The sequence below is a fragment of the Coregonus clupeaformis genome, chromosome 17, assembly GCF_020615455.1.
Source record: "Coregonus clupeaformis isolate EN_2021a chromosome 17, ASM2061545v1, whole genome shotgun sequence".
Classification (NCBI taxonomy): domain Eukaryota; kingdom Metazoa; phylum Chordata; class Actinopteri; order Salmoniformes; family Salmonidae; genus Coregonus; species Coregonus clupeaformis.
The window spans coordinates 4,935,859-4,954,762 of record NC_059208.1 but is presented as its reverse complement, the minus strand read 5'-3'; the positions used below and the strand labels follow the sequence as shown (position 1 = coordinate 4,954,762).

At 42.6% G+C, this 18,904-nt stretch overlaps 1 protein-coding gene across 1 annotated transcript in view; it reads right to left on the bottom strand.

The window, feature by feature from the left end:
* LOC121585590 (synaptic vesicle glycoprotein 2A-like) overlaps nucleotides 1–18,289 on the bottom strand; it is a 31,411-nt gene extending 13,122 nt beyond the window's left edge. The window contains exons 1-3 of the mRNA XM_041901912.2: nucleotides 18,157–18,289; nucleotides 7,564–8,337; nucleotides 1,976–2,156 (exon numbers count right to left, since the gene is read on the bottom strand). Of these exons, the coding sequence (XP_041757846.2) occupies nucleotides 1,976–2,156; nucleotides 7,564–8,164 (782 nt within the window). The 5' untranslated portion in view covers nucleotides 8,165–8,337; nucleotides 18,157–18,289. The remainder of the gene's footprint in view (nucleotides 1–1,975; nucleotides 2,157–7,563; nucleotides 8,338–18,156) is intronic.
* Nucleotides 18,290–18,904: the final 615 nt, after the last annotated feature.

Sequence of the window (18,904 nt, the reverse complement as noted above, 5' to 3'; positions counted from 1 at the left end):
AAGAAGTTCAAGATGACGGTCAATCACCCACGGTCTGGGGCTCCATGCAAGATCTCACCTCGTGGGGCATCAATGATCATGAGGAAGGTGAGGGATCAGCCCAGAACTACACGACAGGACCTGGTCAATGACCTGAAGAGAGCTGGGACCACAGTCTCAAAGAAAACCATTAGTAACACACTATGCCGTCATGGATTGAAATCCTGCAGCGCACGCAAGGTCCCCCTGCTCAAGCCAGCGCATGTCCAGGCCCGTCTGAAGTTTGCCAATGACCATCTGGATGATCCAGAGGAGGAATGGGAGAAGGTCATGTGGTCTGATGAGACAAAATTAGAGCTTTTTGGTCTAAACTCCACTCGCCGTGTTTGGAGGAAGAAGAAGGATGAGTACAACCCCAAGAACACCATCCCAACTGTGAAGCATGGAGGTGGAAACATCTTTCTTTGGGGATGCTTTTCTGCAAAGGGGACAGGACGACTGCACCGTATTGAGGGGAGGATGGATGGGGCCATGTATCGCGAGATCTTGGCCAACAACCTCCTTCCCTCAGTAAGAGCATTGAAGATGGGTCGTGGCTGGGTCTTCCAGCATGACAACGACCCGAAACACACAGCCAGGGCAACTAAGGAGTGGCTCCGTAAGAAGCATCTCAAGGTCCTGGAGTGGCCTAGCCAGTCTCCAGACCTGAACCCAATAGAACATCTTTGGAGGGAGCTGAAAGTCCGTATTGCCCAGCGACAGCCCCGAAACCTGAAGGATCTGGAGAAGGTCTGTATGTATCAAATAATTATGTCATGCAATAAAATGCAAATTAATTACTTAAAAATCATACAAAGTGATTTTCTGGATTTTTGTTTTAGATTCCGTATCTCACAGTTGAAGTGTACCTATGATAAAAATTACAGACCTCTACATGCTTTGTAAGTAGGAAAACCTACAAAATCGGCAGTGTATCAAATACTTGTTCTATTTAGTCAGCCACCAATTGTGCAAGTTCTCCCACTTAAAAAGATGAGAGAGGCCTGTAATTTTCATCATAGGTACACGTCAACTATGACAGACAAATGGATGATCCAGAAGAGGATTGGGAGAATGTCATATGGTCAGATGAAACCAAAATATAACTTTTTGGTAAAAACTCAACTCGTCGTGTTTGGAGGACAGAGAATGCTGAGTTGCATCCAAAGAACACCATACCTACTGTGAAGCATGGGGGTGGAAACATCATGCTTTGGGGCTGTTTTTCTGCAAAGGGACCAGGACGACTGATCGGTGTAAAGGAAAGAATGAATGGGGCCATGTATCGTGAGATTTTGAGTGAAAACCTCCTTCCATCAGCAAGGGCATTGAAGATGAAACGTGGCTGGGTCTTTCAGCATGACAATGATCCCAAACACACCGCCCGGGCAACGAAGGAGTGGCTTCGTAAGAAGCATTTCAAGGTCCTGGAGTGGCCTAGCCAGTCTCCAGATCTCAACCCCATAGAAAATCTTTGGAGGGAGTTGAAAGTCCGTGTTGCCCAGCGACAGCCCCAAAACATCACTGCTCTAGAGGAGATCTGCATGGAGGAATGGGCCAAAATACCAGCAACAGTGTGTGAAAACCTTGTGAAGACTTACAGAAAACGTTTGACCTGTGTCATTGCCAACAAAGGGTATATAACAAAGTATTGAGAAACTTTTGTTATTGACCAAATACTTATTTTCCACCATAATTTGCAAATAAATTCATTAAAAATCCTACAATGTGATTTTCTGGAGAAAAAAAATCTCATTTTGTCTGTCATAGTTGACGTGTACCTATGATGAAAATTACAGGCCTCTCTCATCTTTTTAAGTGGGAGAACTTGCACAATTGGTGGCTGACTAAATACTTTTTTCCCCCACTGTATAAGAAAGCTTTTAAGCCCACCTGCGTCTGTGTGTCACTCTGTCTCTATCTATCATTCACCATCCATCGGTTTTCAGAATCTTACCCAACACCAGAAAGTAGTCGGCAGAAGAGAAAGGTGCTGTAACCCTGAACAAAGGAGGAGAAGAAGGAGAAGACGCTGTTGATGGAGAGGCAGATGAGAAGGGACTGCCGTCGGCCTATCCGATCAGCGAGCCCACCCCACACGAATGCACCGACCATCATTCCCAGATAAACAATCAGACCTGCAGAGGACAAAGAGAGACAATGAAAGAGATACATGTTTCGGTCATACTTCTGCATACAGCTGCTTTATTTCTTACCCTTCGGCACAACATGAGGCACAAGAAAGATGATTTCGACACCCACCATCTCAGATTGTTCTGAAATAGTTTCTGTTGTTAAAAATTGACAATTTTAATTTATAGGACTGGCCATTTATAGGATTTATAGGATTCATATATTATTTAATAAATATAGTACCTAACATCCAATTTGGACCAAACTTTTTTCTAACAATGAGTTAGGCATGAGGAATCCAAAGAAATTGTCAAAAATTATATGTATCCTATAAATTACAATAGCCAATTTGGGTGCAATCAATTGGCTCTCAGAGATCAAATTACTGTACATTTCAACAAAACAACGTTGCAGGAATGCTAATCGGTTTCTAACAACAGAAACGATTTCAGAAAAATCTGAGATGGGACTTGTCATGGCTTGCTGAAATGACATGGACCGACCCACATGTTATTTGTTTTCGTATCGTCCCCGATGCGAATTAAAAGAATCCACGACGTTCTACAGTAAATCCCTTGCATCTTCAGACTTTGTTATCAAAACTCACATACTGTGCATTCGGAAAGTATTCAGACCCCTTCCCTTTTTCCACATTTTGTTACATTACAGCCTTATTCTAAAATTGATGAAATTTATTTTTTACACACAATACCCATAATGACAAAGCGAAAACAGGTTTTTAGATTTTTTTGCAAATTTACACTACCGGTCATTCAAGGGTTTTTCTTTTTTTTTTTTGTATTTTCTACATTGAAGGATAATAGTGAAGACATCAAAACTATGAAATAACACATATGGAATCATGTAGTAACCAAAAAAGTGTTAAACAAATCAAAATATATTTTATATTTGAGATTCTTCAAATAGCCACCCTTTATCTTGATGACAGCTTTGCACACTCTTGGCATTCTCTCAACCAGCTTCATGAGGTAGTCACCTGGAATGCATTTCAATTAACAGGTGTGCCTTCTTAAAAGTTAATTTGTGGAATTTCTTTCCTTCTTAATGCGTTTGAGCCAATCAGTTGTGTTGTGACAAGGTAGGGGTGTATACAGAAGATAGCCCTATTTGGTAACAGACCAAGTCCATATTATGGCAAGAACAGCTCAAATAAGCAAAGAGAAATGACAGTCCATCATTACTTTAGGACATGAAGGTCAGTCAATACGGAACATTTCAAGAACTTTGAACGTTTCTTCAAGTGCAGTCGCAAAAACTTTCAAGCGCTATGATGAAACTGGTTCTCATGACGACCACCACAGGAATGGAAGACCCAGAGTTACCTCTGCTGCAGAAGATAAGTTCATTAGAGTTACCAGCCTCAGAAATTGCAGCCCAAATAAATGCTTCACAGAGTTCAAGTAACAGACACATCTCAACATCAACTGTTCAGAGGAGACTGTGTGAATCAGGCCTTCATGGTCGAATTGCTGCAAAGAAACCACTACTAAAGGGCACCAATAAGAAGAAGTGACTTGCTTGGGCCAAGAAACACGAGCAATGGACATTAGACGGTCCAAATTTGAGATTTTTGGTTCCAACCGCCCTGTCTTTGTGAGACGCAGAGTAGGTGAACGGATGATCTCCGCAAGAAACATGAGCAATGGACATTAGAATGGTGGAAATGTGTCCTTTGGTCTGGAGTCCAAATTGGAGATTTTTGGTTCCAACCGCCGTGTCTTTGTGAGACGCGGTGAGGGTGAACGGATGATCTCCGCATGTGTATTTCCCACTGTAAAGCATGGAGGAGGAGGTGTTATGGTTTGGGGGTGCTTTGCTGGTAACACTTAACAAGCATGGCTACTACAGCATTATGCAGCGATACAACATCCCATCTGATTTGGGCTTAGTGGGACTATCATTTGTTTTTCAACAGGACAATGACCCAACACACCTCCAGGCTGTGTAAGGGCTATTTTACCAAGAAGGACAGTGATGGAGTGCTGCATCAGATGACCTGGCCTCCACAATCCCCCGACCTCAACCAAATTGAGATGGTTTGGGATGAGTCGGACCGCAGAGTGAAGGAACTCCTTCAAGACTGTTGGAAAAGCATTCCAGGTGAAGCTGGTTCAGATAATGCCAAGAGTGTGCAAAGCTGTCATCAAGGCAAAGGGTGGCTATTTGAAGAATCTCAAATATAAAATATATTTTGATTTGTTTAACACTGTTTTGGTTACTACATGTGTTATTTCATAGTTTTGATGTTTTCACTATTATTCCTCAATGTAGAAAATAGTACAAATAAAGAAAACTCTTGAATGAGTAGGTGTTCTAAAACTTTTGACCGGAAGTGTATAAAAAAACAAAAACAAAAATACCTTATTTACATAAGTATTTAGACCCTTTGCTATGAGACTCGAAATTGAGCTCAGGTGCATCCTGTTTCCATTGATCATCCTTGAGATGTTTCTACAACTTGTTTGGCGTCCACCTGTGGTAAATTCAATTGATTGGACATGATTTGGAAAGGCACACACCTGTCTATATAAGGTCCCACAGTTGACAGTGCATGTCAGAGCAAAAACCAAGCCATGAGGTTGAAGGAATTGTCCGTAGAGCTCCGAGACAGGATTGTGTCGAGGCACAGATCTGGGGAAGGGTATCAAAAAATGTCTGCAGCATTGAAGGTCCCCAAGAACACACTGTTGCCTCCATCATTCTTAAATGGAAGAAGTTTGGAACCACCAAGAACCCGATGGTCACTCTGACAGAGCTCCAGAGTTCCTCTGTGGAGATGGGAGAACCTTCCAGAAGGACAACCATCTCTGCAGCACTCCACCAATCAGGCCTTCATGGAAGAGTGGCCAGACAGAAGCCACTCCTCAGTAAAAGGCACATGACAGCCCGCTTGGAGTTTGCCAAAAGGCACCTAAAGGACTCTCAGACCATGAGAAACAAGATTATCTGGTCTGATGAAACCAACATTGAATTCTTTGGCCTGAATGCCAACCGTCACGTCTGGAGGAAACCTGGCACCATCCCTACGGTGAAGCATGGTGGTGGCAGCATCATGCTGTGGGGATGTTTTTCAGGGACTGGGAGACGAGTCAGGATCGAGGGGAAGATGAACGGAACAAAGTACAGCGAGATCCTTGATGAAAACCTGCTCCAGAGTGCTCAGGACCTCAGACTGGGTCAAAGGTTCACCTTCCAACAGGACAACGAACCTAAGCACACAGCCAAGACAATGCAGGAGTGGCTTCGGGACACGTCTCTGAATGTCCTTGAGTGGCCCAGCCAGAGCTCGGACTTGAACCCGATCTAACATCTCTGGAGAGACCTGAAAATAGATGTGCAACGATGCTCCCCATCTAACCTGACAGAGCTTGGGAGGATCTGCAGAGTAGAATGGGAGAAACTCCCCAAATACCGGTGTGCTAAGCTTGTAGCGTCATACCCAAGAAGACTCAATGCTGTAATCGCTGCCAAAGGTGCTTCAACAATGTACTGAGTAAAGGGTCTGAATACATATTTTAGTTTTTGTCTTTTTAATAAATTTGCAAAAATTTTGAAAAACCTGTTTTTGCTTCGTCATTATGGGGTATTGTGTGTAGATTGCTGAGGGAAAAAAACGATTTAATCAATTTTAGAATAAGGCTGTAACATAACAAAATGTGGAAAAGGTCAAGGGGTCTGAATACTTTCTGAATGTACTGTACATGACTGTCTTGCAATGTAAAAAAAAAAAAAAACAGGCAGGCAGGCACTGTCACACACTCACAAACAGACACACAAACGGGCAGATACACACAAACACACACAAACACACACAAACGTACACACCCACACCTAAACACAAAAAGCTCAAGGGTAGTGAAGGGGAGGTGTGGGATGGAGGAGGCTATTTATAGATGGTTTTCCCGTTTATGTGAGAATGAACTCTCTTTGTCAGTGAAAGACATAGGTAGCTAGCTATGGCTAGCCGGCTAATGTTTTTGTTTGAAAAATGCATCTGGACATATTACCAGCTTTTTTGTTTCACCTGGGTGCCAGTCTTCCGTAGAGGAATACAGCAGTGCTGAGGCAGGGGGCTTGTAGTGAGGACGACTGGCTACTATTCTGAACTTTGTGTGGTGAGCTTTTTGGCGCCCAGAGCACTGAGGCATCACCCAAGTGGTTGCTACACAGAGTGGAAGAGGAGATGTCCAGTGGCTATAAGACTCAGGCTGGTCCCCAGACTTGCCCTCTACAAGATCACCAGCAGACTACATCAACATCATTTACCATCCTCTGACCAGCTCCCTCCACTCAAGCCATGAACTGACCCTCTCCATCTTCAGAGGATGCAGCAAAGACTTGCCTCTATTGGTTAACCTGTTATGATACTGCATATTGCTTGTTTGATTTTTGCTCTTGAAGCGCTTTGAGATAGAAGTTTAATCAATTATTATTATTATTATTATTATTATTATTATAGATGTGTCGGAGAGACAAGATCAATGCAAGCCACAGAACATATATTAGGCTCCCTATATTCAATCAAAACTAGTAACAATTGTTTTGCATGTTTTCCTCTATCATACTCTTTCAGCATAATAAAATGATGTTTATGTTTATCTCCTCAGAAAAATGGGTAGCCAATTTGGGCTTAGGTTGCTGTCTGCTTTGGGCCATTTCTGAGCCACAAGAAAGATTATAGGCACCTACAGTATAAAATATTCTAAAGATAGCACAAGAAAGAGAGATGGTAAGAGAATTAAAAGAGGGAGACCTGTTTCAGATGGTGTTGCACTCGAAGCACAACTGGCTGGATGCTGGCGGTACACTGGCATGAAATTCACAACTCAACACAATTTGATTTCACTGTACTGTTTTTTTCTAGAAAATGATGTGGTGACAATGGGTACTTTTTTATTTTTGTAAGTTTGCACTAGTATCTACAGTACCTGGTTATTTCTGTGAATAAATTAAACACCAGGTCATTTCTGTATCATAAAATGAAGTGCTGCTAAGCAGACATTTGTGTAGCAGGTGCTGATGTCAATGGATGATTTGCATGAATAGGTTACTGAGTTACACATTCATCACTCTCCACAGGATCGGCAGAAAGCGGATGTTTCCAGTTTTCAGGTTTACAACCTAGACTCCGCTCAGGTGTCTTTTTACGCCTGCTACATTAGGTTACACATTCATAGACTGCACATTTTATTGTCTATCAAAGACATAAGATGTGAGGAATTTACCGTAGAACCGTTGAATTTGCATTGGGACCGATTAACCCACCCACATTTGACACTTGATTGGAGAAAAACAGTCACCAACACTGTCCAAAACATTTAAGGGCTCACTAACCTAGCATGTAAATCAATCAAGTTAATGAAAAATACACAGTTTAAGGGTCACACTTACCCAACATGCCCTTGCTTTCCTCTGACAGACACATATCTTTCTCGGCGCTGGGGAGCACAAAGCCCACCACAAAGATCTCCACACCGTCCGCCATGAGGGCCAGCCCCAGCACAAAGTAGAGGGTCCACTGGAACTTCCCATGGCCACACTCCTGTAGGATGGTCTCATACTGCTGGGCTAGCTCTTCTTGATCCTTCCGCCGCTCCCCCTCCAACTGTGCCATGTCCCTGAACTGCTGCCCATCTCCCCCTGCTAGGCTGTCGGCAGCCTTGCTTGAGTCAGCGCGGGGAATTCCCTGGTACTCGCCCTCGTAGATCTCGTCGTCTTCATCGTGGCCCTCTGTGGAGTCGCTGTGGCCACCTTCATCGTCATTGGCTGCCTGGCTGTTGCCACGGTAGTAGCCACTGTCCTGCCCCCCAGGCACTCCAGGGTAGTCATCGTCATCGTCTTCCTTGAAGCGGGCGTAGGAGCGTTTGCTGTACTCGTCGGTCATCTTGTCCACACCGCGGCCCACTTTCTTGGCTGCCTGGCGCTTGACCTCCTTGGCAATGTCTTTGGCGCCCTTTATAAAGGCTGTCTTGTTCTGATAGCCGTCCTCCATTATTGAAGGGTTGAGGAATCTCAAAGGCAGGGGTTTATCACCTGAAAAGCAGGATAGAGCTCAGGAATCTCTGGACAGTGTTTGTTAGGCAGCGTTCCAGTTTACCCTCAATAGGGTGGTGGAGAGTTGAGCTGGATTGGATCACAGGGCCCGCTCTGTGATGGACAGATCCTCTACAGAGGGCAAGCGCAAACACATTGTTAGTCACATGGACCAAACTTTAGAATCAGGGTTGGGATCAATATAATTGTAAACAAATACTGTATAGCTTCAAAACATGTTTAAAACCACAATAATGGTCTAATGCAGTCCTTGCATCCATAGCTTCATCCCTCAGCTGTTTATCAAAACAAGTGGCGGGGTGAAAATTAGTGGTTTTTAGAATCCCCGATTGCCCCTTTAAGTAACATTCTATCTCTATAATGCTCATTATGAGTAAGCCCAGTGCCTGTTACTGTTGCTAGGGGAAGCGTATTTCTAAGCAATTGCGAAGGAGCATCTTATCTCAATTTGCTCTCTCTGTAAACTGATTAGGAATGGCTTACTGTTCGATGTTGACATATTGTGTCTTGTGTCCATCTGATAACAACTCAACACCAGGGAAAGTATAGCAGGGACAAACTGAGAAGAGTAGCAACTATTCCTAGTGGACTGGATTCATGGAGAAGTCAAAAACATACTTTTCCCCAAACAAATGGAAAATACATTTGAAATAATATAAAGTAAGTGTATGAGTCCAAGTGTGCATTATTGCTGTGCACAAATAATGTTGCTTTTGACTTATACTGCTTTATTTGAAAATGGCCTCTCTCGCATGTTAGAAGGAGAGCCCAAGGACTGTGGGCTCTCCTTCTCCGTGGCCGACGTGAGTAAGACATTTAAATGTGTTAACCCTCGCAAGGCTGCCGGCCCAGACGGCATTCCTAGCCACGTCCTCAGAGCATGCGCAGACCAGCTGGCTGGTGTGTTTACGGACATATTCAATCTCTCCCTATTCCAGTCTGCTGTCCCCACATGCTTCAAGATGGCCACCATTGTTCCTGTACCCAAGAATGCAAAGGTAACTGAACTAAATGACTATCGCCCCGTAACACTCAGTTCTGTCATCATGAAGTGCTTTGAGAGACTAGTCAAGGATCATATCACCTCCACCTTACCTGTCACCCTAGACCCACTTCAATTTGCATACCGCCCCAATAGGTCCACAGACGATGCAATTGCCATCACACTGCCCTATCCCATCTGGACAAGAGGAATACCTATGTAAGAATGATGTTCATTGACTATAGCTCAGCATTCAACACCATAGTACCCTCCAAGCTCATCATCAAGCTTGAGTCCCTGGGTCTCAACCCCGCCCTGTGCAATTGGGTCCTGGACTTCCTGACGGGCCGCCCCCAGGTGGTGAAGGTAGAAAACAACATCTCCACTTCGCTGATCCTCAACACTGGGGCCCCACAAGGGTGTGTGCTCAGCCCCCTCCTGTACTCCCTGTTCAACCATGACTGCGTAGCCATGCACGCCTCCAACTCAATCATCAAGTTTGCAGACGACACAACAGTAGTAGGCTTGATTACCAACAATTATGAGACAGCCTACAGGGAGGAGGTGAGGGCTCTCGGAGTGTGGTGTCAGAAAAATAACCTCTCACTCAACGTAAAAAAAAAAAGGAGATGATCGTGTACTTCAGGAAACAGCAGAGGGAGTACCCCCATATCCACATCGAGGGGACAGCAGTGGAGAAGGTGGAAAGTTTTAAGTTCCTCGGCATACATTTCACTGACAAACTGAAATGGTCCACCCACACAGACAGTGTGGTGAAGAAGGCGCAACATCGTCTCTTCAACCTCAGGAGGCTGAAGAAATTTGGCCTGTCACCTAAAACCCTCACATACTTTTACAGATGCACAATTGAGAGTATCCTGTCGGGCTGTATCACCGCCTGGTACGGCAACTGCACAGCCCACAACTGCAGGGCTCTCCAGAGGGTGGTGCGGTCTGCCCAATGCATTACCGGGGGCAAACTACCTGCCCTCCAGGACACCTAGAGCACCCGATGTCACAGGAAGGCCAAAAAGATAATCAAGGACAACTACCACCCGAGCCACTGCCTGTTCACCCCGCTATCATCCAGAAGGCGAGGACAGTACAGGTGCATCAAAGCTGGGACTGAGAGACTGAAAAACAGCTTCTATCTCAAGGCCATCAGACTGTTAAATAGCCATCACTAGCACAGAGAGGCTGCTGCCTACATATAGACTTGAAAATCACTGGCCACTTTAATAAATGGAACACTAGTCACTTTAATAATGCCACTTTAATGTTTACATATCTTGCATTACCCATCTCATATGTATATACTGTATTCTATCCTATCTATTGCATCTTAGACTATGCCACTCTGATAATGATAATGACATTGCTCATCCATATACAGTATTTATATATTCTTATTCCATTCCTTTACTTAGATTTGTGTGTATTATGTTTTTGTTGTAGAACTGTTAGATATTACTTGCTAGATATTGCTTAACTGTTGGAACTAGAAGCGCAAGCATTTCGCTACACTCGCAATAACATCTGCTAACCACGTCTATGTGACCATTACATTTGATTTGATTTGATGTTAAGATGCAGAACTGACCATAATGAAGTTTACATGCACTTAGGTTGGAGTCATTAAAACTCGTTTTTCAACCACTCCACAAATTTCTTGTTAACAAACTATAGTTTTGGGAAGTCGGTTAGGACATCTACTTTGTGCATGACACAAGTAATTTTTCCAACAATTGTTTACAGACAGATTATTTCACTTATAATTCACTGTATCACAATTCCAGTGGGTCAGAGGTTTACATACACTAAGTTGACTGTGCCTTTCACAGCTTGGAAAATTCCGGAAAATGATGTCATGGCTTTAGAAACTTCTGATAGCCTAATTGATATCGTTTGAGTCAATTGGAGGTGTACCTGTGGATATATTTCAAGGCCTACCTTCAAACTCAGTGCCTCTTTGCTTGACATCATGGGAAAATCAAAAGAAATCAGCCAAGACCTCAGAAAAAATGTGTATACCTCCACAAGTCTGGTTCATCCTTGGGAGCAATTTCCAAATGCCTGAAGCTACCACGTTCATCTATACAAACAATAGTACGCAAGTGTTCTGTCTCCTAGAGATGAATGTACTTTGGTGCGAAGAGTGCAAATAAATCCCAGAACAACAGCAAAGGACCTTGTGAAGATGCTGGAGGAAACAGGTACAAAAGTATCTATATCCACAATAAAATGAGTCCTATATCGACATAACCTGAAAGGTCGCTCAGCAAGGAAGAAGCCACTGCTCCAAATCCGCCATAAAAAAGCTATAGACTACGGTTTGCAACTGCACATGGGGACAAAGATCGTACTTTTTTGAGAAATGTCCTCTGGTCTGATGAAACAAAAAATAACTGTTTGGCCATAATGACCATTGTTATGTTTGGAGGAAAAAGGGGAAGGCTTGCAAGCCGTAGAACACCATACCAACCATGAAGCACATGGGTGGCAGCATCATGCTGTGGGGTGCTTTGCTGCAGGAGGGACTGGTGCACTTCACAAAATAGATGGCATCATGAGGAAGGAAAATTATGTGGATATATTGAAGCAACATCTCAAGACATCAGTCAGGAAGTTAAAGCTTGGTCGCAAATGGGTCTTCCAAATGGACAATGACCGCAAGCATACTTCCAAAGTTGTGGCAAAATGGCTTAAGGACAACAAAGTCAAGGTATTGGAGTGGCCATCACAAAGCCCTGACCCCAATCCTATAGAACATTTGTGGGCAGAACTGAAAAAGTGTGTGAGAGCAAGGAGGCCTACAAACCTGACTCAGTTACACCAGCTCTGTCAGGAGGAATGGGCCAAAATTCACCCAACTTATTGTGGGAAGCTTGTGGAAGGCTACCCGAAACGTTTGACCCAAATTAAACAATTGAGTGTATGTGAACTTCTGACCCACTGGGAATGTGATGAAAGAAATAAAAGCTGAAATAAATCATTCTCTTTACTATTATTCTGACATTTCACAATCTTAAAATAAAGTGGTGATCCTAACTGACCTAAGACTGAATTTTTACTAGGATTAAATGTCAGGAATTGTGAAAAATTGAGTTTAAATGTATTTGGCTAAGGTGTATGTAAACTTCCGACTTCAACTGTACTATATGCACTGGGAGCCAGGTTCCTGTCCCCCAAAAACCTGACTACAGCAAAGTCAGATTTAAAATGGTGGCCACCATTAAAGCTGGGAATATTTTTGATACAATCAACATCACCGATAACAATATACTGTTTGGGAGCCATTTATCTACAGTGCCTTCAGAAAGTATTCACACCCTTTGACTTTTCCACATTTTGTTGTGTTACAAAATGGGATTAAATTGGATTCAATTGTAATTTTTTTCAACAAGCTACACAAAATAATCTGTAATGTCAAAGTGGAAGAAAATGTCTAACATTTGTAAAAATAAAATAGAAAACACAAATATATCTTGATTTCATAAATATTCAACCCCTTGAGACAATACATGTTACAATCACCTTTGGCAGCAATTACAGCTGTGAGTCTTTTTGGGAAAGTCTCTAAGCGCTTTTCACAACTAGAATGTAAAATTTTTGCACATTATTCTTTAAAAAATTATTCAAGCTCTGTCAAGTTGGTTGTTGATCATTGCTAGACAGACATTTTCAAGTCTTGCCATAGATTTTCAAGTCAAAACTGTAACATGGCCACTCAGGAACATTCAATGTCGTCTTGGTAAGCAACTCCAGTGTATATTTGGCCTTGTGTTTTAGGTTATTGTCCTGCTGAAAGGTGAATTTGTCTCCCAGTGTCTGTTGGAAAGCAGACTAAAATAGGTTTTCCTCTAGGTTTTTCCTGTGCTTAGCTCAATTCCGTTGCCGATGACAAGCATACCCATAACATGATGTAGCCACCACCATGCTTGAAAATATGAAGAGTGGTACTCAGTGATGTGTTGGATTTGCCCCAAACATAATGCTTTGTATTCAGGACACACAGTTAATTTCTTTGCCACATGTTCAATGTTGTTGATCCATTCTCAGTTTTCTCCTATCACAGCCATTAAACTCTGTAACTGTCTTTGTAGCGACTTTGTAGTGATCCAAAGTTTCATTAATAACTTCACCATGCTCAAAGGGAAATTCAATGTTGTTGTTTTTTATCTACCAATAGGTGCCCTTCTTTGCGAGGCATTGGAAAACCTCCCTGGTCGTTGTGGTTGAAACTGTGTTTGAAATTCACTGCTCGACTGTGGGACCTTACAGAAAATTGTATGTGTGGGGTACAGAGATGAGGTAGTAATTCAAAAATCATTTAAAACATTATTATTGCACACAGATTGAGTCAATGCAACTTATTATGTGATTGTAAAGCACATTTTTACTCCTGAACTTATTTAGGCTTGCCATAACAAAGGGGTTGAATACTTATTGACTCAAGACATTTCAGGTTTTCATTTTTAAATTTAAATGTACCTCCACCTTGACATTATGGGGTATTGTGTGTAGGCCAGTGACACAAAATCTCAACATCATCTATTTTAAATTCTGGCTGTAACACAACAAAATGTGGAAAAAGTCAAGGGGTGTGAATACTTTCTGCACTGTATGTCTGCCTATTACAGCCGTAAACCTGCAATGGTCTCTTTCTGTAATGTGAAACAAATAAATATAGAATATATTAGTATATTTTGTAAGACAGTGATGAAGAGATGTGTTGATAGAAGAATTTCTATATTTAACATTATCAAATGGGTGGGTCAAAATGTAACTGCGCTTCAATTCAATGTTTCGAACTGACTGCCCAGAGGGATGGGCTGTTTGGGAGGTCGAGATTGTGAGCAGATGGGAGGGGGGAGAGAAACATAGAGAGAGATAGTGAGGGGAAGTGAGGGGGGAGAGAAACATAGAGAGAGATAGTGAGGGGAAGGGAGGGGGAGAGAAACATAGAGAGAGATAGTGAGGGGAAGGGAGGGGGGAGAGAAACATAGAGAGATAGTGAGGGGAAGGGAGGGGGGAGAGAAACATAGAGAGATAGTGAGGGGAAGGGAGGGGGGAGAAAAACAGAGAGAGATAGTGAAGGGAAGGGAGGGGGAGAGAAACATAAAGAGAGATAGTGAGGGGAAGGGAGGGGGGAGAGAAACATAGAGAGAGATAGTGAGGGGAAGGGAGGGGGGAGAAAAACATAGAGAGAGATAGTGAAGGGAAGGGAGGGGGAGAGAAACATAAAGAGAGATAGTGATGGGAAGGGAGGGGGAGAGAAACATAGAGAGAGATAGTGAGGGGAAGGGAGGGGGGAGAAAAACATAGAGAGATAGTGAGGGGAAGGGAGGGGGGAGAGAAACATAGAGAGAGATAGTGAGGGGAAGGGAGGGGGGAGAGAAACATAGAGAAAGATAGTGAGGGGAAGGGAGGGGGAGAGAAAATAGAAAGAGATAGTGAGGGGAAGGGAGGAAGCAAAGGAAGTGATAAAGGACAAGATACAATGCACAGACAGAATGGAATAAAGAAATTGAGAAAAGGGGAGATAGAAATTGAGAGAGAGAGAGAGAGAGAGAGAGAGAGAGAGAGAGAGAGAGAGAGAGAGAGAGAGAGAGCGCATTCTTCAGGGTGGCACACAAAATGATTAAAGGGCCACTGGGTGACCCATTAGACTAAAAGGTGCCTGCCAAAAGCAGCAAGAGTGAGGAGGAAATTGGGTACATTCCCTGTAAAAAAAATTTAAACACTGTCGCCACACATTCTGAGCCGTAAATACACACACCAGATATGCTATCTTTTAGTCAGTAACCTGTCCACACGGTTACACATGTGGGGTCAGAGATAGGGATAAGACTCACTTTAACACATATTGGTCCTAAAATGCAAAACTCGTCCTCCTGGCATCCCAGTATTTTACTCTAGTGATTCCCTCACAACATAGAACACTCTCAATGGACGCACTGGGGTGCCATCCAACTTCAGAGTGCTAGCCCTGACCAGGACCTGAACCAGAGGCCCTGCGACTGTCAGCCCAACAGTCCAACGTCCCCTAGGCTATAAGGTGGTTGTTGAGGCAATAGCTACTCTGAGCAGTAGAGGGCTTGGTGTGAAATGAAACCCATTTCATTTCACAGGCCTGTCCATAAGTTGGAGAATTCTGCATTTTTCAAACACCTGAAAGAGCGTTTTCCTGCAATTTAGAGCCATAATCATTATGCTTAATTCTATGTACAAAAAAATATGTATAGTTTTCTGCATATCTAAGCATAACTAGTGGTTCTTTAAAAAAATACAATAATAAATACAGTGGGGAAAAAACTATTTAGTCAGCCACCAATTGTGCAAGTTCTCCCACTTAAAAAGATGAGAGAGGCCTGTAATTTTCATCATAGGTACACGTCAACTATGACAGACAAATTGAGAAAAAAAATTCCAGAAAATCACATTGTAGGATTTTTAATGAATTTATTTGCAAATTATGGTGGAAAATAAGTATTTGGTCACCTACAAACAAGCAAGATTTCTGGCTCTCACAGACCTGTAACTTCTTATTTAAGAGGCTCCTCTGTCCTCCACTCGTTACCTGTATTAATGGCACCTGTTTGAACTTGTTATCAGTATAAAAGACACCTGTCCACAACCTCAAACAGTCACACTCCAAACTCCACTATGGCCAAGACCAAAGAGCTGTCAAAGGACACCAGAAACAAAATTGTAGACCTGCACCAGGCTGGGAAGACTGAATCTGCAATAGGTAAGCAACTGTGGGAGCAATTATTAGGAAATGGAAGACATACAAGACCACTGATAATCTCCCTCGATCTGGGGCTCCACGCAAGATCTCACCCCGTGGGGTCAAAATGATCACAAGAACAGTGAGCAAAAATCCCAGAACCACACGGGGGGACCTAGTGAATGACCTGCAGAGAGCTGGGACCAAAGGAACAAAGCCTACCATCAGTAACACACTACGCCGCCAGGGACTCAAATCCTGCAGTGCCAGACGTGTCCCCCTGCTAAAGCCAGTACATGTCCAGGCCCGTCTGAAGTTTGCTAGAGTGGATTTGGATGATCCAGAAGAGGATTGGGAGAATGTCATATGGTCAGATGAAACCAAAATATAACTTTTTGGTAAAAACTCAACTCGTCGTGTTTGGGGACAGAGAATGCTGAGTTGCATCCAAAGAACACCATACCTACTGTGAAGCATGGGGGTGGAAACATCATGCTTTGGGGCTGTTTTTCTGCAAAGGGACCAGGACGACTGATCGGTGTAAAGGAAAGAATGAATGGGGCCATGTATCGTGAGATTTTGAGTGAAAACCTCCTTCCATCAGCAAGGGCATTGAAGATGAAACGTGGCTGGGTCTTTCAGCATGACAATGATCCCAAACACACCGCCGGGCAACGAAGGAGTGGCTTCGTAAGAAGCATTTCAAGGTCCTGGAGTGGCCTAGCCAGTCTCCAGATCTCAACCCCATAGAAAATCTTTGGAGGGAGTTGAAAGTCCGTGTTGCCCAGCGACAGGCCCAAAACATCACTGCTCTAGAGATCTGCATGGAGGAATGGGCCAAAATACCAGCAACAGTGTGTGAAAACCTTGTGAAGACTTACAGAAAACGTTTGACCTGTGTCATTGCCAACAAAGGGTATATAACAAAGTATTGAGAAACTTCTGTTATTGACCAAATACTTATTTTCCACCATAATTTGCAAATAAATTCATAAAAAATCCTACAATGTGATTTTCTGGATTTTTTTTCCTCATTTTGTCTGTCATAGTTCACGTATACCTATGATGAAAATTACAGGCCTCTCTCATCTTTTTAAGTGGGAGAACTTGCACAATTGGTGGCTGACTAAATACTTTTTTTCCCCACTGTATGCTTCTCTGCACCTCTGCTAAAATATGGGTAAAAGATTGAAAGCAATGTGAGTCTTTTTCAGTACATTTAATGATTGCTTGCTTTTCTGCAGGCATGTTTATTTTAACAGTTAAGGAAATATGTATTTGTTAAGGGCAATAGTAAACCCGTTGCGCAACAGCAACAAATGGCGCCAGTCTGAGACAAGGTCGTTATAGATGGAGGCAAAGCATGATCATTTATTGTCTTGCAAAAAGTAGCTCGGCTTTCATTCGACCTCAATATGATGGTCAATCGTTGTGAGATCTTAGCAAGATCACGTGTTAGTTTATTATGTCAGAAATGGTCTGCCAATAACATGCATTACTGACGGTTGGCATTCAGTCGACATAGAATCCCCCTTTAAGAACCTGAAGATGACACATAGCCTAGTTACCATCCCCCTCGCAAACACAATCATGATGAATCGCCTACGTGAAGGACGATGGCAAAATTACAACACATTTCTCCATTCAGGCGCGATATGACTGCGAAATGAGGATAGTATGCTACCGGTAATATATTTTATTTCGGATTAGCCTATAATTAAAGATTTAACGTAGTGCAACAAGACCAGCGCGCCTTTTACAACTGACCTAAAGCAATTAGCTTCATTGTTTAATTAATTATCTAAATGCAATATTCAACATATTTCCGATAATACAAACGATTTAAACTCGAACGTAGTTCCAATCTCTTCATTTGAAGAGACATTGAATTGTCGTGACTGCGTTTTTACGCAGGGATGCCTTTGATATCATGTTCGATAGAAAGGGTTACTGTCATGTTAAATAGGCTACAATAACTATTCACAATTCGAGTCTGTATTGAGTCTGCATCGACCTGCATAGTCGCATAAATAGATTACATTTAGGCTACATTTCAATAAAACACGAGATGATTTTCACATCCTAAATCGTGGCCAGTGGGCAAGATATTTTGGGAAGCACGCACATCCACATTCGTATATCAACGGTCGGCCTATGTAGCCTAATTATAACTAATTTGCCGAGTTTAATTTTAGTAAAGGTAACAGCATTATCTCACCTTAATTATGGATATGGGTTTCACTATATCCCCAGCTTGAATTTTGTCAACAGGATGACAGTGCGTTGATGCTGCTGCTGCTCAAACGTGGATAGGCTCCCGGTAACCCAACTGACTGAAGAGGAAGCGTGATGCGAGAACCAAGAGGTACCACCTCAGTGGGTACCACAAGTAGCATCGTAGATCCCCTCCCCCCCATCTCACTGGTACTCGGCAGAAATATACCATTCACGCACCTTGTCACGGTCTATCTTATTGACTCTCTTATTGGTTCTCAAGTGAATCATTTATCTTAACCCGTATTTCAAACAATTTGTAAGTATTAAACATCCATTTTGCTTTCGCATTAAATGTTGCCCACCACACTCTCTCATCATCACACACACACAATACTATTCGAATCATGTGTAGGCCTGCATGTGAAAGCAAGCAACCATGATGTGTAGCATATTGATATTTATCAAGATGATGGTATGTTTATGTTTCAAATCGATTAAACCTAGAATAGTATAAAGTAATCCTTCTTCCCCCCCCCCCATAAAAAAAAGAAGAAAAAAAGTGGTTGTCCCACTGGCTATCATAAGTTGAATGCACCAATTTGTAAGTCGCTCTGGATAAGAGCGTCTGCTAAATTATGTAAATGTCAATGTAAAATTAATGTATCTTAGGCTTTAGCTGTATTAGGTCTACATACCCTGAATGAAAATATTTATCTTTACCACTCACGCAAACGTGTAGGCCTATAGCC